The sequence below is a fragment of the Pempheris klunzingeri genome, chromosome 2, assembly GCF_042242105.1.
Source record: "Pempheris klunzingeri isolate RE-2024b chromosome 2, fPemKlu1.hap1, whole genome shotgun sequence".
NCBI classification, from domain to species: domain Eukaryota; kingdom Metazoa; phylum Chordata; class Actinopteri; order Acropomatiformes; family Pempheridae; genus Pempheris; species Pempheris klunzingeri.
In genome coordinates, this window is record NC_092013.1 from 15,201,235 (window position 1) to 15,221,258 (window position 20,024).

Sequence of the window (20,024 nt, forward strand, 5' to 3'; positions counted from 1 at the left end):
CTTGTCATAACCCACCACAGATATCTAACCTTGCTTCGTCAGAATGTGAAGCCACCGCCTGCCTCACGTTTCTTTTCTTCATGTTCTAAATGAAATCTGGCAGGCGAGCTGGGAGGGAGGAGGTGGTGGAAGGATGGAGAGCACTTATGATTGGAGACACACAGAGGAAAAAGATTTGGAGGAAAGAAAAGTGTTCAGGATGGACATTTAACAAAGGCCGCCAAGGCCTGTATTGAAAGAGAAGAGCTCCGTTAAATTGATAGAGCAAGAAGGGCAGACCAGCATAAGAGAGGACTTGAAAAAGAGCACTTAGACAGCAGTCAGTCTGAGAGAAAAGTGAAAGAGAAGCAAGACAGATGGACTGTGAGGAAGAGTAGGATAGAAATGACTTAAATGTCGTGACTGCGAGGGGACACTTTGCACAGTACTCAGCTGGCTATCTTGTTTCTGTCACTGCAGATTATATAACATTACTGAGAAACCATAATGATTGTTGATAATTGTACACAGGTGGTCTGGGCTCCTATTAAGCAGCACTACTGTGTGATATCAGAGTTCAGAAATCTTCTTCAGAGCATAAACCTTGGAGTTGTTGAAACTTCTGTAAAGCATCTATGTCAGTGATGGAAATGACACAGATGCTTTCACTTTCTGAAAAACAGGGCCAGAGAGATCTGACAGTTCTGACCTGTGAGTCCTCAGTCTGAATGGTGCACAGCAACCATCTAAGCCTGTGCGCATCTAGTTGGTTAAAATGTTTGTGGCTGGCAGGTGCTGTACACTGACCATGACACTTGGAATCAGTATTTATATGAACACCAATCAATAATCTGTGATGTTATACCAACATACAGCATTGAACTCCTCCGTGGGCAATTGAATGGAGGGTCACTAAGTCACAGAAAGACTTTATATTAGAGTGTCCCGTTGCCAAGTGGTGAGCTTCCCTTATAATCACAACATCCATGGTTTAATTCTGATCAGAGATCCTTCACACAAGCCCCTCTCTTCTTCAGTATTTTCAGTCTGTATGTGCGCTCTATGCTGTGCAATAATCTGCATTTCATTTGTCACTGCAATTCTGGGGCTGGACGCAAATAATCGACCATTTGAATATTTGTCGGTTGAATAGGTATATTGTTTACAAATACTTTTTTAATATCCCTGTTAAAATGTGGAAATGTATACCATCCATCTCACTCACAGCATGTGAACGTGACTGAAGAAATAAAATGTAAAAGTTTAAAATAAAAGTGAAAAATAAAAACTTTTAATTAAATTGAAAGACACCCTCGCAGGCCGAAGCTTCAAATGTTTGTTGTCGATTAGTACCCGAAGCTCCAGAGACGTAGAATAAACTTCTATATAAACTATTGAAGATAACATTCTCACTATCCCCTTTAACAGAAAATTCACAATATAAAGCATGTCTACAGTCTAAAAACAAAAGCACAACTAACATTTGATGGGATACAACTCAAAAGGCCGGACATTTGGTATTCTACATTTAGTGGAAAGATGGCAAGGATTTACAGTATCTTCTGTCTGCCATTAGTAGTCACTTCAGTCATACCAGAAACTACATTCCCTGCGTATTCTTGAATTAATAGAAAATAGATAAATGTTTCAGTATATATGTCACAATTGCCAACTCTGGTGTCATAGTAGGCATAAAATCTGCACCTAGTTTTACAGTGAAAAATAATCCAGTTACATAATGGCTCACACTGAAGATACCCACAGAAACTGAGGAGATGACAGCTGTTTAATGTTAAACAAACCTTTAGATTTGTTAACGTCTCACAGGGTTTCCACCTTTCACCATCTGCCACACACACACACACACACACACACACACACACACACACACACACACACACACACACACACACACACAGACACACAGACAACACAAAGGTAGGAAATGACCGAATAGCTTCACTTCCACACAATCACCTGCTGTTATCATTGTTTCGGTGTAGCAACCTGATATTTCCTCTTCTGTTAGTGTCTGTTGACGATCTTTTCATCCAAATACTCCCACTGTCCCATTGCCGCTATACCTCAGATGAGGTAAATGTCTTCACAGAAAGCTGGACCTCTGTTCATTCCCTGGTGGATTTTGCTAAGCAGGGACAATTTGGGGGAATTCGGATTAAACGATATAGGATTTGTTAAATAATTTGTAAACTTGTAGATAGTTTAAAATTGTGGAACACCAACCGATAGTGTCACAACTTGTAATACAGGTCTGTCCTACTCGGGTGTTTGTTGACATTATATGTGTAATCAAACCTTGTTCTGCCTTAAGGTTTGTGGAAAAATTACAGTTTAGTAACCACCCTGATACCAAGAGCTGAGACAACACATGAGAGAGGATAAACGTCTTCAGTCCATTATATCACCATGTAAACAAAGCCTGTAATGGTGTGGTGGCATTTCAACAGAGGGCGCCATAAAGTAATCAAGGAACTGTGAACTGTGATCTCTGCCGGTGTGAGAGTTGTCCATCCACTCTGGCCTATTAAAGGTCTTGCTTACAATCACGTTTAAAGGAAGTTACTCCTCCTTCATCCATTTTCAACAAGGCATCAAGTTTAATTCATAAGAGAAGAACATAAATTGACTGACTGAAATTCTTTTTACACTCCTTCCTACCTTCAGCCCCTGGTCTTTTATTCAGCAACTGTTTGTGTCATAACACGAGTGTGGTAATAAAGCATTAGGATGAATCACCACCTGGCCTGTGTGGTGTTGTTATCCAGACACACCCACTCCCAGGAGAAGCCCAGACCTGTTCAGAGAGACACACAACACCGCAGGAGATTAAGTAGGTGTGGTAGCACCTTGTCCCGATAGATTAGATAAATAAATGGACAGGCAGGAAGTAAGGGGGATAATAACAGGAAAGCAGGAATTGTCCTCTGGAGATGAAGGGCCACACCACTAAATGAAAGATGGGTGGATGGGTGGGTGCATAAGTAGATCCTATACCCTTTTTTTTTTTTTTTAATCTCCAGAGTAGAAATCAAACCTGATTACTGAGGTCCAAATTTAAGCGGAACTTAGGCCCAACTCTAAGCTTCTGTGGTGGCTGAATTATTTAAAGGTAAAATGAGGTGTAGTGCCCATGCAGTGATGGATACTTGGATACTTAAGATTTAACAAACATGATGCCACAGCCGACCGTTTCCTATAGCTGACATCACTACAGGTCATCGGCCTCACAGCGAGCCCTATACTTCTGAGTCATGCTGAAGAAAGCACGCAGGGGAAACAGTTAGGAGAAAAGGTTATCACCACAGTAGGCTAAATTATGCATAACAACTTGTCCTTATAGAAGAAAGGGGAAGAAAGGGAAAGTTATTGTGTAATCATTAATCTCCTTAGTATACTTGTTCAATCTTACAGCCTGCCCAGCCAGAACAAAGACACTGTGTTACAGACTGAGTTTCCCTTTATAAGTAAATTTTAGCTTTTGTTTTAATTGCAAGACAAATGAGTATATCGAATCCACAGCAGCAGCTACAGGGAAACAAATTATACATGTAATAACCAGCAGTACTAAGCTAGACTGCAAATGTTCCCAAAACTAGGTGTCAAGTAATTGAAACATGAAGTGCTTTGTGGAACAAAAATTTCTTTATATGAATTGTTTTATTTTGTTTGGGACATGCTTATGTCTTTGATTGATAATGTGAAAAATGTCTCTTCTTTACGCTGGCATTATTATAAGCATACCCTTCAATGTAAATATAGAGAGAAATAACCCACTCCTGGGCTGTCTGATTTACTGAACACAAAGTCTGGGCAAAACTAAAAAACACAGTCTGAGACAGACCAGAGTCCATTTTAGGCAACTGATGTGCCAAAGCACAGGAGGTCAACAGTTACATTTTAGCTGTCTGACAGTCTCAATGGGCCGAGAAGACTTTGGAGAGCTGTTAAGTCTTTATCTGCCTGAGTAAGCTCCAGCGGGCCGCCTTATTACAGTGTCAAGGCCGAGTAGTATCCTTTTCCTCTTGTTTTATTCTGACAGTGTAGCTGACTGCCAGCAGATGTTGATCAAAGTCTCAGATTCAAACCATTTTCTGTTGCTGTGGATGTGTGACATGTTATTGAGATACAGTACAACCTGCTGGTCCCGATATTTATATCCCTGTTTTTTTTTTAAAGTTGCTTCACATTTAAAAACATTTTAAACATAACAGATTTTCTTGAAAGGAGATAAAATTTTGTAAGAATTGATCATTCTATGTCAACCCTTTGTTCAAAGGTTGAGGTTCTAGCTCTTAACTTGTATTTGAAGAGCCTCTTGGTCTTGTTTTCATGGTATAATTACTTGTTCTTTTATACTGCTGTATTGGCCATTTATGGCTTAACTGCTTAAAATAAAGGTTTTATTAAAAACTGCTTCATAGTCATTAGTAGTGGCTTAAAATACATCTGTATAACTTATAGGTTATCTAAATAAAGCAGAAATCAGTTGTTTAAAAGTTGCTTCTGCCTTCTACTTTCCACTTCCAGTTGTTATTGAGGGACACTTGTCTGTTACTGTCTGTTACTGCCTCCACTCCAGTGAAATGAATGGCTTATTGTTTCTAGCAGTGTGAAAATGTGTGAAGACGCTCATGTGACAGATTTGTTTGTGTGCCTGCATTTGTCTGTGCCTCACCTGAACCAGCTTCGCTATCTTATTGCAGCTTTGTTGTTTATATTTCCTGAAAAGCTCTGATACTAGCCAAACTGGAAATGTATAAAAGCTTTCAGCAATTTAGTGGTAACTTCCTGCAATGACTTTGTGCTGCATTTTGTCACACACTTACACACAATACAGTATGAGTTGGGAAAATGACAACAAACATTCCTATTTCAGGACTCTTACTTTCTCAGTGTTTAAGCCTCTGGGTTAGTGGTAACCTGCAGCAGCAGCAGCTGTAGTAGCAGTAGCAGTGGTGCTGAATGAGCCCTCTGTCTGAACTCAGCCTCGTTGTGTGTGTGTGTGTGTGTGTGAAGCTGGAAACAATGGCTATCCAATGAGACAAGAACCATGTTCCTTAGTTCTGATCGACTGCTTGAAGGGGAGGCCAAGGGGGAGGAGGGGAGAGGCCTTTTGTGTGTATTTGTGTGCTTGTCTGTGTATGAGAAAGAAAGGGGGAGGTTTGGAAAGATGTGGAATGATGTGTGTTTGTGGAGCAGAGTAGGCTCGATGTACGAGTGTTTGTGTAGATCGTCTGTATAGCCTCTTAATCCAGTTTTGGGCCGTTTAAAGACGTCAGGAGAGGCCTGTTTTGATGAGACATAGGTCAGTGAAGCAGCCATAACTTTGGTGTTAAATGCTATCTGATAAATGCAGTCTACAATGCCTTTAACCTGCATGAAGCTCAGGGTAGGAAAGTAAATCCACCTGCCTAAAAGCTTTATCAGGCTTTATTATCTCTCTTGATATTTTCCTTGTTCTTTCCTGGTTGTATTTGGTCCTGGTAAATCTCATTAAGCCAAAGACTGGATGAAGGCAGGGCAATACCGATTTTTCTTTGATTTCAGTTCTTATACCACTTTTGTTCTGCTGTTTTTTTTTCTTCTTTTGACAGTTTCTTTCTTTCTAGGCCATTTCTTTTGCTTTGAGAGTATATTTTTAATTATTTATTTTTGACATTGCAGTAGTAACGTCAGGTAATTAGTACTTGGCACGGTAGTCTTTGTAGTTACAAAGCTTCCCATTTCCCAGTCTGTGTGTTTAAGTGTATGTGTCACACGGACGCATGCACATGGCAAATGTGTGTTTACGTGTAAGCTCACACTCAGAAGCGCAGCCACACCCTGCTCATTATGTTCTCAGCCGAACACCCAGAGGAAACTCTTCTGTGCTCTTTCCACACAAACCATGTAATGTGATGACAGTCATATTCACATTCTCTTCATCTATGATGATGATGATGATACATATCTCCTCTTTTCAACCTCATTTGCTTTTTCACATCAGTCCCTTTTTATTTAGGGCAAAATCTGGATGTAAGCACCAGGGGGCAGAAGAGAGCCACCGTGAGACTTAACTGGGCCCTGACAACTTTTTACATCCATTAACATCAATACAGTGAAGCTTGTTTTCCCTTCATTCACATGACAACCTAAGGCAATTTGAGGGACCATCATAGTAGCCTATACTAAGAAAAGTTCTTAGTCTATTATATTATATTCTGTTCTGTTGTACGGCACATAACAACAATGTAGAGTGAGGGGAAACCACCATCTTTTGCCCAAAACAAAATGTTTCAAAGCAGAAATCCCACAAAGAGAAGCACAGTTTCCTTGCTGTCAACCCTCCAACCTATTTTTTCTTTTCCTTTTTCTTGTAAGTTTTTCCCCCTCCTTTCATCATTCATTTCGTCTTTTTCTGTTGCTTGTCCCCCCCCTTTCCATATCTGTAGACAGCCAATTTATTGTCATATCATATATATATCAAACTTTATTACTTCTGTGCCATCATTATATTACTTCATAATATATCTACAGGGGCTCACAGACTGTGATAAGGTAACAGCAACCTTTATGTACGTTTATGGCACCTTTTAAACCTCCTTAGTTAATCACCCCTATAGTCCTAGAGGCACTTCGTGTGCCACTGTTATACCCCCAACAATCTCGGTGTTGTTTAAAAACTACAGCACAGGCACTTGTGCTACTTTTAAAACTGAACACGGGATTACTGCAGCTCTTTTGGTTCCTCTCTCTCTCTCTCTCTCTCTCTCTCTCTGTCTGAATGTGTTTGGAAAGGCTGATCTTGCGCGTAAAACATCCCTGATATTTGAGGCGCTCCAGGGATTTAGCGAGCATGCCCAGTGCGCCCCAGTCCGCTCCAGAGGAAACCGCTGGTGCAGCATAGGAGTCATACCAAGCATAGCCTGCGTGTCAGTGCAGTCGACTTACAGCTGGCTGTGAGGAGAACTGACGCTACCCTGTGTGTTGTGTTTTTTTTCCTGCTCTTCTACCACCGCGATTCATTCACCCGTGTTTCACAAAAAGTACCCCTGTCCGCGGGGTTTTATTTTATCACGGGGGTTTGTGGAGAACTTAAGTTGGAGGCTGGGCCTTTAGCTTTCTGACCGTCGCTTGAGAGGAGAAGAAGAAGAAGAAGAAGAAGAAGAAGAAGAAGAAAAAAGCTGGTCTTTTTTGTTGTTGTAAAGACTCGATAAATGCTACTAACGAAAATGGACCTGTTGAACTACCAGTACCTGGACAAAATGAACAACAACATCGGCATCCTCTGCTACGAAGGTAAAGTGTCTGCGGCTGTTTCTGCGGTTGTTTTTAAAAAACCTCCGAGTGGCCGCTGCGAGTTAACGTTAGCGGCGTTGTTGACCGAAGTTTTCCCTCAAGTTAACATTACTCATGCTAGCTTCTGCTGCCATCCACAAGTTGTAACTTTTAATATGTGTTTACTAATTTAATTAAATCACAAATTATCAATATCACCTCTAACTGGTTTTAACATTTCAACGGTTTAAACTTAAAGCCAGCGTAACGTCACGTTATTTTTCCGTGGAACGTCGTCGTTACCAGTAGCAACGGAGTTGACGTTAGCTTCGAATTTTCACTAACACTAACAGTATTTGGCCGTTATCTGGAAAACAGGAATTGTGTTTTTATATCATTGTCTTATCATTTTCTGCGCTATCGACCGCCCTTCAAAAGGAGGACGTGGCTAATGAGTGAGATCAAAGGCTGAATAATAGACTGTAAGCCATGTGTGAATTTCACGGCTCTCCTCCTGTGGCTGACTCACTCCATTACTAGCTGCTCAGTTATTCTGACTTTCTGCTCTCTGTTGTTCATATCAACCTCGTGCATTCCTATCTGCGTGATGCTTGTGGTTAAATGTCTGCCTTTAGCTGAGTCAGACTCTGACAAAAGTTTCAAGGAGTGTCGCTGTGTTGCTCAGTGACTTGAACCCAGCAGAACAAACTGACTTTACATTTGTGTTTTTTCTTTTGTGAGGGGCTGTGATTTCTCTTCTCTTCTCTTCTCTTCTCTTCACAGTGTGGACTACAGGTTATTTCTAGCATGAGCAGTGTAGGATTTCACGTTATGTCATGGAGGCACAGAGCAGGAGCCTCCATGTCTTTGCAAAGGGACGGACTGTGGAGCAGTGTAACTCCTGTCTACAGTTAGTGTTCACATGCCCGGGGTTGTAATATCATCCCCTCTCTCTGGGGGCTAAATACAAGTGCCTTCCTCTGTCCCTCTGCCCCTGATTGCCTCTGCAACATGCAGAATCAGCTCCAGCATGTTGCTGAGGAAATCGGGGGGCCTTGTTTGCAGCTGTCCAACTAGCCACTTAAAATTTTCATGAACTGCAACGAATGACATATTTTTATGTAAGGAATCGCTACACAGTGCATAGTGGAATAAAATATTTGGATTGTAGACAGTAAAGAGTTGCTTAAGGTGTTGACTAATAATTTATCTTAATTCGAGGTTGATTTTTAATGCAAAATACAAGAGCTGCTGCCCAAAGAATCCACAAAGGAGAACATTTTCATGAGATGCTGATCAGCAGGCTTTCTTTTCATCTGCCGTCTCACTCTGCTGTGCATTAACCTATTTTTCCCCTCCTGCTACTGTGCCACAGCTAGCAGCTCCTCTCTAAATGAAATATATAATGAACCTGTAATAGCACTGCTGTCCTCCTATCAAGAATGTGCGACTGAAATCCATTTTGAAAATTTGCTGGGAGGGTCAGAGAGGCAGTTCGGCAGGTGGCCAAGTACCAATTTATTGGAGCAGGTAGTGGGGAGGTGTTTTTTCTTTTTAGTGGTTAAGCTTGTGATTATGGTCTCTGTCCACAGAGTTGTGCTTGTGTTCCTATTGTTTTGCGGTGGAAAAGTGTTGTGTTTCTTTAATTCCTGATTGGTAAACAGCATACTTGCTTTTAGGCATGAGACTTTTCAAGTTTAACTCAGTCATTTGCACACACATGCCATTTCCTTTTAATTTTCAGTGGCAGTAAAGCTCACTCTTCCATGCAGTGATGGTGTTACAGATAAGACTGCCACAGGCCTGAGATTGAAGCCAATCAGAAGGGTTTTCTGTGTCACTGCAAAGCTTCATCTCTCTCAGGTTTCATCCCATCTATCTCCGTGAAGAAAATTACAGGAGTGAAAAAGGGAGGGGACTACTTCTTAGTGGTGTTTTTGTACTTGTATATCCATTGGGTTTCTCTTTTACTTGAAGACACAATGCTTTATTTCTATCTCTGGAAGCACATCGCCACAGGATTAGGCCATCAATTTGTTTCTCTGGGGTTTTTTTTGTGCGTTGTTTTTAGCTGACTGAGCCAAAATCTGACTCCATCATGTGCCTCATGATAAGAAAACAAAGATAAAAGAACAGGGAAAAGGACCAATCAGTAAAAACAGTGAAAGAAAAGCCCTGCATGTTTAAACATGCCAAGAAGCCAAGCCAAGAAGGGGTTGGACGAGCTTTGTGATATTGTGGGTGTCCTGACTTGTTATTGTATGCAGGAGCACATGTACTCAAATACAGTGCCTGTGGACAAATACACATATACATGCTCACATATACTGTTACACTTTTCAAAGAGCTTCAGTTCTGTTCTCACACTGCAGTACAATGCAGTACCTTTGTATTAATTAACTGTATTAATGTAATATTGGATTAAAGTGTTTGGATAGTTTGCACTATAATGACTTCCTCAGCAATCTGAGGGTCAATGATTTGTTTGAGGGTCAGAGCAATTTTTGGAAGTATGTGAAATGGCATACAACAAGAATGTTGTCAATGCCATTTAAAAAAAAAAAAAAAAAGCAATAAACAAGATAAATGGAACAGGTGCATTGGTGTCTTTTGCTTTTTGGGCTGATGCTGTGATACACGTCAGTATTGAGACACTGATGTTCATCCAGTTATCTCAGGGACTTTTCTGGTACAGGAATGTAAAACAGAACGACAAAAAGAAACAGATGTAGATGTTTATGCGCTGAAGTAAGAAAAGCTGATAGTAATTCCAGCTATGCATCCATCTACATTATCTATTCTTTCTTATCTGTCCGGATCGTTCTCCTTCTCTGTCTGTAACCATTAACTCTGAGTTCAGAAAAATCACATCTAGCGTTGCCTTCTTGTTTTGCAGTCCTTGTTGGATGGATCAGTGCGGCTAAAGATGATTGATGGAATAGGTTTGCATATTGAAAATGGCTTTTGAATGGGAACTAGTTCTGGGAATTCATGCAGAGTGATGAATGGTACAGCTGTAATGAAGGCGCATATTGTCGGTGACCCATCAGTGCTTGTGATTCCAGGTAGCAGGTTAGTCAAAGCATGCTGTGTGTGCTGTAGTGTAGAACAAGAGACTCAATCTCTGCCTTTCCCTGTGTGCCATCAGGGCCTGGTATATCATACAGTATCACATTGGTACATTAGCATTGTTGTGACAATAATTGATGAACGAACGTCATTGGTTCGCTAATCGTCAACCCCGGGTTGCCAACATGTGCAGCATCGTAAACAGTAGTTTACTGGAGACTCCAGTCCCCTGTGGTACCACACCAACTGATCTGCTCCCATTTAATTTCAGATAATTTTGTCTCCCAATCATATTTCACTGTTATGTTGATTTTATATTTGGAAATGATTGTTCTGATTTGATTTGCTCTTGGACTCCATTAGAGGATTTGTACCATAGTAGTGTTTTAGCGCTTAGTCCTTCTCTTTCTCTGTTTGTCTGTCCATCCATCTGTCTCTATGTCAAGCCCTCCCTTTCTCTTTCTGTAGAGCTGCTATCAGTTGTAGGCCTGGCAGTGAGGGGTGCAAGGGGAATGCTGACTGTCCCTTTTTGCTGCTGAGCAGGAGAAATAAACAAGGTTGAAAACCTCCTAAAAGCCATGTACTTTTGTAGACTTCTCTCACTCTTTGTCTGTCTGTCTTGCTCTCCTTTCCCCTCTCTGTCAGAGATCAAACCAATCTAACATCCGGTTTAAAAGTTCAGCTCATACAGACAAGAACTTCTGTGGCAGAGTTTTTTCAATGTCCTTTCAAGTATTTAAGGCCTGAAACCTCTATGGACTTTAAAAAATAGAGGGAACCCAGAGGGGCGAGTTCAGGTTACTGAGGAACTCAGCCAAAAATAATCACTTTGCTGCTCTGCAGCGAAAGAGAGAGAGAAGAGGACATGCAGGGACTCATCTTTTTTTAAGTATCTGAGGAGGGAATAGAGAGAGGGAGAAAGAGAGGGAAATGCAGAAATAGAGTGGTTCACCTCCGTTTGTAATCCAATCTCATCCTGATCCCAAGCTGTTTGAAGTTCTGTCAAAAGAAATAGGCTTTGATCATGTGGACCAAATGAACTGAGAGAGCAGAGAGGGGAAAAGATAGAGTGGAGTTTTACTTCTGTGCCACAGCCCTATTTCCACTGATTGTCTGTTGGTTCAATGACAAAAGGGCCTATTGCAATGTTCTTTATGCACTGAACAAATATGTAGAATAGCTGTGCCTATAAACTGCCTCAGACTTCTCATGCATATAAGCTATAGCTAATTTTTTCAGCATAACATCGCATGTGCTTTTGTGAGTGCTTTGCTTCTTTCCTTGCTCCTGCCTGTCATTTAATGTGAAGGTAAATTGCACTAAAGACAGGATGGTAAAGCTTGGAGTCTGTCATTCTGTGCTTTTACCTTTTTCTGTACTTTATTTTGTATAGATATTATTCGGTTACATTTTTATTACTTGAGAAAAACCAATATACATATTTTACCAAAAAAAAACTGTTATGGTGAAAGAGGCATGCCACACACAGGATAGTAAGTAGTTTATTAGATATCCTGAGCTAGTTTTTGTTGAAACTGCATTGCAGGTGACTCCAAAATGACTGAAGCTAAATTGTCATATGATATGTTATTTTCTGTTTCCCGCCCAGGGACTATAGATGTAAATTAGGATAAGAAATGTAGGATTTATTGGAGGGTTCCATTAGTTTTAGATAGATGCACCCAAGTGGAAATTGAGTGCAGTGTAGCTCAGGTTCACTGCTGAGCAGCAGTCAGAACAATAGTGTTTGACTCCATACTGCCAAATGTCTTATTTGTTTGCAGGAGAGACGCTCACATTCTCACCCCTTGTTGAGTGCTTCACTCCTGAACCTCTGATAAGCTATTATGTGCCCTGGATCCTGATTGGACAGTTTGGTGTCACAGTCTCTCCTCTTTTATTGCCATCCCTCTGTCCTGCCAAAAGCAATGATGTCACCCTTGTTGCCATGGTACACTGTGGGGCGAGCAGGAACATGCCAGAGAGAGCAGAGAGGGAGAAGGCTGCTGTGTTTGGGAGGCTAAAACTCCACATGCATAGAGGAACAGTGCAGGAATAGAGCACACATTTATTACATTACAAAGCCTTTTCAGCGTGTGTGTGTGTGTGTGTGTGTGTGTGTGTGTGTGTGTGTGTGTGTGTATTGAGCGCTGCAGCCTTCTGAATGAGTTAATGATATAACTATTTTCAGATCAGTTTAAACTGGTTTTTACCCAGATTTTATAACCTCATGTTTCCAAAACTCATTGTTTCCTCCTCCTCCTCCAGAAGAACACTGTTGACGATTAATGAACTTTGCAGTTTAAAGTTGTTTGTAATATTGAATTGGGGCAGGAGCAGCCAGTTGGTGTAGTGTTAGTAACTAAGTGTTTTTTGTTATGGAGAAAGCTGCGAGTTGGAATGGGAGTTTTAGTCTAGGCTTTATGTTTTGTTTGGGAAAAGTCAGACAGATACATGAGGCCAAAGCAGTGGAAAGTCCCCGTGCTGAGACAGAGCCAGTGGTAGTTTTCCTGATTCTCTTTTGCTCTTACTCCCACTCACTGACAACTCTGTAGGCCTTCTGTACCAGGACAAGACTGAAGGAAAGCAGAGAGAGACAGAGAAATAGTCCACACGCACACACATATGTAGAACCCATCCACAAGTATTTCTTCCAAAACATCCCTAACCAGATACTCCCCTGCTCATGCCAGAGGTTTGTGCCTCACTCAGCAAACTGTACAAGTCAACAGAATCCAAAGTTTGAGCTGGAACACAGCCTGTACAGTAACACTGTCATGAAGTAGTTTTTGTGGTCATTTTGTTTAAAGTGGCAATAAAACAGTTGCCTTCTACTTGAAAATGCCATAATTTTGACTAATTACCATAATTATGCCCATGGTTGAGCGTCCTGTTGGAAGTCTTAAGCACATGAGTTGACTGCATCAGCTCGAGTGTCAGTTCATTTTCAATCAAGTTTTGAAATTACCAAAATATTGGCAAATGTAATGACCACCTCTTTTATCACCTCTTTTTCAATTGTGCTGGTGCTATACTTACAACTACAACTTACAATTTGCTCTGGTTTTGTCTTTTCCTTTTCAGAGTTTGTGTAAAGTTGGAGTTCACCTTCCTCTTTTTGACATTTACATTGTCAAAATTTTAAATAGAGGTTCAACATCACTAATAACTCTCTGTCTCCTTTGTCTATTCTCTCCCCCTCAGGTGAAGCAGCTTTGAGGGGAGACCCCAGACTCCAGTCCCTGTCTCTGTCCTCGTCTTCCTCCTCCTCGTCATCCTCTTCGTCATCATCCTCCTCATCTTCCTCATCCATCTCGAGCCACAGGACAGGTCCTCCTCCCATCAGCCCGACCAAGAGGAAGCTCAGCGGGGACCAGGGGGACAGCGACATGGACGACAACGAGCATGTGGCAAAGATGAGCCGACTGTTTGCTGCACAGCTGTGAGTACACGCACTGAGAAACACTCATCTGTTGTTGCGTCAGTAAACAGGCACTTGCACACTAATAAAATCCATAATGAAGACAAAACATTGAGTTACTCTTTAGTTGCTCATTTCCACAGGTCCTAGTAGAAAACAGGTATCTCCAGTTTTCTTTCGCTGCACCTTTCTCTTGTCTTGTTCCCTTAAAGCTACTCATACAAATATCACTCTTTTAAAAAGAAGTTGCTTTTTTACTTGTGTATGCAAGTGTTTCTGTTGGCCTCGTATTTTGCGGGCTTTTCGCTCGGTGAGGCTGTGCACAGGCAGGCCTTCTCAGAAGTCCCAGTTTGGACTCCAGGGTGCTGCGCCAGGTTTAGCTGGCACCACAGTGTTCTCCTTATAGCCGCAGATCTCTGGAAGCTTGGAAACAAGGACTGCACAACAGAAAGATTACTCACATCTCCAACGTTCCCACATTCCCACTTCCAGGGATTCCAGAGATTCTGGAGCGCTGATTGGTGGTAAAGGACTGCGGGGGCCGGGGGCAGTGGAGTCGAAGCTCCCTCCCCCCCATGCCCCCTCTCTTCCTCGGTTTGACTGAGTCAGTCATGGGACTCCAGCCATTGCTATTTTTTACAGACAGTCTAGGAGGTGTTAGGTAGAGCTGTGCAGTTTTCCATGCATGCTACTTCTTACCAATATGTCCTGTTGCTGGATGTAGATATTATAATATTATTGATTAATGATAGCTGTTTTTATGTCACTTGTTTCTTTACAGGCACCTGTTTGCAGGGTTGGGTAGTAATGGATTTCATGCGATTTGGATTATGTTATCAGATTACAAAAAATAAGTAACTATAATCAGCCCAGGTTACATTAAAAATACAATAGCATTATAGCTACATTGTCAGGTATTACTTTTTTACTAGTCCTCTCAGGTGCCAGTTTTGTTAATGGTAACTTAACTAATATATTTTCATTTTTTAATTGATGACTTATGGATGATAGAGTTTTTATGCCTTTTTATTTACTTTAAAAATAGAGGATTAACATTTTGAATAAGTGCTTCTCGTCCTCCATTTGATTAAAAAACATCTGCAACAAAAGCTCGCACAAAAGAAATCCCACATGTTGTAGGACACACACACACCGTACACCTGTAGCTTGTGCCAGTACTGTTTGTAAGGCTCATTTGATTTGACTAACTGTGAATGCTGAATATTTTCAATGTTGTATTTTGAAGTTATTCCAAAGTAATCAGATTGGGTGACATTATTTATGTAATCCAATGGATATGTTACTGATTACAAAAGCTGCCTTGAAATTTGAATTCAGTAATGGACTGCATTTCAGTGTAATCTGACCCAACCCAGCCTCTTTGTCAGCATGGCTGTGAGGTGACACAATGGACATGATGATACACTAGATATACTGGAAGCCCTGGATTAAGAGTAGAGCACAGTTACTGGCTGCACATTTATGTGGTTGAGCATGTGCAAACGCACAAATGCATGTGAACAGCAACGGCAATCCAGAGTTGCAGCAAATTAAGTATTGAAACGTCTACAGAGACGTTAATCCTGCAGTATAACTCACTCCTGACAATGATCTAAATGTTCAGGACGCTCCAAACACTTCACAAAGTGAGAGCCAATAAATCGCCAGTAAATCTGAGAGGATCCTGGTTTTTCCATCCTACCATGACAAAAGTTGTGTAAGTTAACCTGCCTGTGGGAGCGGGTTGGGATATTTTTGATATTCAGAAATCTACGACTTCTTAATCAAGTTGTTCTGGTGGTTAAGGGGGAAGGGTCTTTGTGCCTTCATCTTGTGACCGTCGGGGCTCACATAACAAAGGATTAGCTTGTGTGTCTTGACATTTGTGCAGAGTCATCTTGTTTTCTGTTTTGGATGTGTCAGTGGTGGGAGAATTACCATTATACTCTTCAGAGAAGCCAGGCAGTAAATCTGTCTTCCCACTTGGTGCTTTATTCTGTTGTCTCAGTTGTTTTTCACTCTCTCTCTCTGAGATATTTTTCATGCACAGTGCGGTTAACTTCTGCATACATTGATAAGCAAATGCTCCTACTCGCATATCACGAGTTTGGTTTTATTTTGTAAGTCGGTTTGCCAAAGCACAATGGGACCTATTGTCATATCAGCTTTCAGCTGGTGTCGCAACTTCTTGCCACAGCTTCTAAATGCAACCATTTTGCAAAATTAAAATTAGGTTCTGTGAAAATAAAAGTGATCTAAACAGTCTGTGATGTGTAAGACTTTTCAAACTGGCCATTGTGCCATGATTATTTCCTAGAGGTAACCCGTGATAAGCCATAATCCCTTTATTTAATCTTCATTTTAATCATGACCTTGAAGTTATTTGGCTCCCAGTGCTGTAGGTTAATCTCTACCCAAGAAAAGTCAATTGCTAGTTGACTTGCTGCAGCTTGAAGTTAAATTCATGGCTCTCTACAAAGCCTCATCAAGACATTTTTTTCATCCTGGAAATCTGTTTGCCTCAGGGCCATCCTAAATATGTCTTTATTCTAGTCATTTAATTTGAGGTTTCTTCCCTGGCAAAGGTAACTGCTGAGTGACTTGTTGAAGCCTGCAGTCAGAGCCTCTGAAAAGTTTCCCTCCTCGTCTGAACTGTTGTGCCCGTCCAAAGAACAGTGATTACAGAAAAGTAGAGAATGATGGGTTGTTGTTAGAGAAAAAGTTGAGCTAAAAATAGTGAGTAAAAACAGCTTTTATAGAAAATACTGCAGGATACTTCACAGTCAACTTGTCTTTATTAAAATACATGAGCTTTCTGCTTCATTTAAGTCATCTGTCAATTGTAGGAACAGTGATTAGCTTTAATTTGAAAATGATGGACTTAGCTCTTGGGAAAAAGGTAGACAGAAAACCAGAAAATTGACCTCTACACACACACACACACACACACGCGCACGCACGCACGCACGCACGCACATACACAGTTCAAATATCCAGAGATGGTTATCTGACACCACCCTAGCTGTTGGATTTTGCTGGCTGCTTCTGTCTGTGTAGCTTGTTTTTTTTGTCTGCACTGATTGCTCTGCTGAATGTTGACTGCTCCTGCATGCTTTTGTGTTCATTCTCCTCTTTTTTCTTTTAAAAGAAGTTTCTCTATTTTGCCTGAATGGAAGTTTGCTGACTACACCAGTTGCTAAATAATGTGTGTTTTTTTGTACAGCTGCTTGTAGTTGGCTGTCTTTTGTGTGTAAGTTCGGCCGTGTTTTCGGTGAGTGTTGACACAGACAGACACCTGACACCTCAGACTTGAGGTGGGGAGGAGGAGGAAGCTCAGGTTTTCTTTGTTGTCCAATCACAACAAGCTGCAGTCAGAGGGTGGCACAGGTTAGGGGGAGAGAAAGCAAACTTTTTTTTATATGTGGGAGGGACAGTATTAACAGCCATGATAAATGAATGGATTTTGCTTTTGTCAACAGCCTCAGAATTTAACAATGTGGTTGTGAGTATATTTTTCTCAGCAGTCTTAGTGTTTTTATAGTATCACTTTCAGCTTTTGCTGTGAAGTCACTAATGTAATACCGAAAACCTAATGGCATGGTAGATCTTGCAAATAAAAGTCTGATTTAAAATGTTGGCAGTCTTAGTGGCAAGCTGATGTGTGGATGTGGTCTTTATGGCTGAGCTGAGTCTGCATGTGTCTGTGCAGGTATGCACATGTGTCGTTGTGTGCACTGTCCATACATGCATGTGTGCTTCCCCATCTGTGATCATCTGTGTGTGTGTGTGTGTGTGTGTGTGCGTGTGTGTGTGTGGGTGGGTGGTGAGTGGGCTCCTTGTCAGGCAGCAGGGGCTACTTTCTCATTTTCTCTGAGGAGTAGGAGGAGTCTCGAACAAAGAAGCCTTATCCTGTCCACTGGAGCCTGCGGGCTGGAAGCTTGCTGCTGCCTGCCCGCCTGCCCACCACTCTGCAGTTGTAGATCCGCCAGTATAAAAGTCCTCTTGCTCAGCTGTTTCATTCCTCCTTAAGAATAAGAGCCAGTCACAGAGGAAGGTTTTGTATAGGCTTTTAATTGGGGGAATATAAATGCAGGACAGTCTAAATGTAGCAGCCATGCTACATGTGACTCACTGGGCACTAGGTTTGTTGATTTCCTCAGACGTAAACCTGGGCAGTATATCAAAATCAAGAATTTGATTTTAATCCTTTTAACCATAGTGTGTGTTTTTCAAAATACTGTGAATTGTTTTGTTCTGTAAATTATTAGCAACATATAATTACTTGATTGACTGCTCAGATTGTGATGAACATGATGAGTGAATGTGATGTGTAAGATTTTCCACTAACATTTTCTCATAGTCAGTGCTTGGAGCAAATGTTCTTTTTTCTTTTTGGTCTCTGCTGTTCAGCCTGATAATCAGGCCAAATTGCCATTTTTTTGTTCACTTTATTATTTGAATTGCTGAAAAAATCAGACATGAACTGAAAGGTCTGAATGAAGCCACATACTTTTCTCAGTAGTATGTAATCTTGTCTGTCACATTCATCCTGTGTTACTCTCATGCTGTAGAAATGGGAGCTAGAAGTAAAATCCAAGCTTGTCAGTTTACTGCAGTAAGTACTGTAGCACACACAAACTGCAGCTGCTTTCTACTGGGAACTTCATCAGTAAGTTGTTCTCATGGAAGTTTCTCCATCGGCCAAATGGGGAGAAAATAAGAGAGGAAGAGTCTGTGTGTGTGTGTGCGTGTTTGAGAGAGAGGGAGAGAGAGAGGGAGACAGAGAGCATGGCCAAGCCTGGTGAAGTCATTGTTAGCCTTTTGTTTTACATGGGACTATTTATGTAGTGTGTGAGCATGTGAGGAAAGGAGGGAGAGCATGCGGGTGTGTGTTTTTTTTCAGCGTCTGTGTGTCTGTGTGTGTGTTCACATGTTGTTTTCTTTGCCTCCTTGTTGTGGTTGTTCCCATATCCGATCTGTCCCAGCTTTGATAACAAAGGATAGTCTTTAGTTCTCTTTCCCTGCAGTCACTTAACTGTCAAATATGTGCTTGGTTTCTATCAAATATGCATTTCTGCACGAGTGAAAAACCTGAAAGATTTTAAATGGCTGCGTCAAGAGCTGTTAGGTAATGGTGCAAAATGTGTATCTCACTAAGCACAAGCATAATAAATCATTTGACATGGCATTTTCATTCATTTCATGTCAAGTTTTATATTGCATTATGAATGTCAAGGACGATTAGTCTGTAAATGGCATCTGTTCATGTGTATTCCCTCAGAGTTTTGACTATTCTATTTTGAACGATACAAATATTATTGCTGACTTCCGCTCAGTCCCACTACGAAAACCTGGACGGAGCAGAGTAAACTGTGTTGAGATATTTGTATACTTTATATACCTAGCCTGGTTAGACCCTGTGGCTCACCATCTGTGTGTGTGTGTACTTGTACAGCTATCTATGTGAAAACCAATTAGATTTTTAGACCCTGGGAGTGAGGACATTTTGGCCGGTCCTCACAGCTTTAAAGGCCTGTTTTAGGGTTAGGTTGGGATTAAGGTTAGGGTAAGGGTTAGTGAATGCATTATGTCAGTGAAGTTCCTCACAAGTGTAGAAGTACTGGGTTGTGTGTGTGTGTATCCATTTTGTGGGTTTCTTCCGACCTCGCAGAGCTTGGGCCTGGTTGTAACCTGTGGTTGAGCCTTCATCCTCCTCTGCCTTTTTTTTCGTTCTTTTTTGTAGTCTTCTCCTCTCTACGCCCTGATTCTTCCCAGATGTTTCCTGTGTGTATCTCTGTCTCTCCCCCCGCTCCCTCTCTTTCTCTCTGTCTCTCTCTCCTCGCTCTTTATTTATTTCTTAAAGGAGTAGGATATGAACGTCTGCCCAACCAAAGATTTGTAGTGAGGTTTTCTCTGAAGACTTCAGAGCACAATTATGAGAAAAAGTGTAGAACTTTTATAGCTCCTGTGTCATTGCCTCAAAGTAAAATATAGCTAACTCACCAAATTGGCACCCTACTATAGAGCTAAACCTAGCTTTTGAAAACTAAACCTTATTTTTAAAATCCTCAGGTCTTATATTTATATTTGTTTTATTTAGTTTTCCATTGTGGCAGTTTGCTAAGTTAGCTCATACTAAGATGCTTGTTAAACCAGCAAGAACAAATTCCAAGTTTACAGAATTTACAGGAACCAGGCATACTGTTTTCTTGTTTTCTGTTTTTTGTTTAAGTCATTCAAACACATGGTGACAGTTGTGATCTTCAACTTGAGGTTA

At 41.1% G+C, this 20,024-nt stretch overlaps 1 protein-coding gene across 2 annotated transcripts in view; it reads left to right on the forward strand.

Moving 5' to 3' along the window:
- The window catches only part of vgll4b (vestigial-like family member 4b), a 38,351-nt gene that overhangs the window by 11,245 nt on the left and 7,082 nt on the right, over positions 1 to 20,024 (forward strand). The window contains exons 1-2 of one of the 2 annotated variants that reach the window (XM_070845456.1): positions 6,914 to 7,278; positions 13,531 to 13,768. In XM_070845456.1, coding sequence (XP_070701557.1) covers positions 7,197 to 7,278; positions 13,531 to 13,768 — 320 coding nt within the window. In that variant the 5' untranslated portion in view covers positions 6,914 to 7,196. Of the gene's footprint in view, positions 1 to 6,913; positions 7,279 to 13,530; positions 13,769 to 20,024 lie in introns of those variants that run through there. The other variant, XM_070845465.1, reaches the window with a different exon arrangement.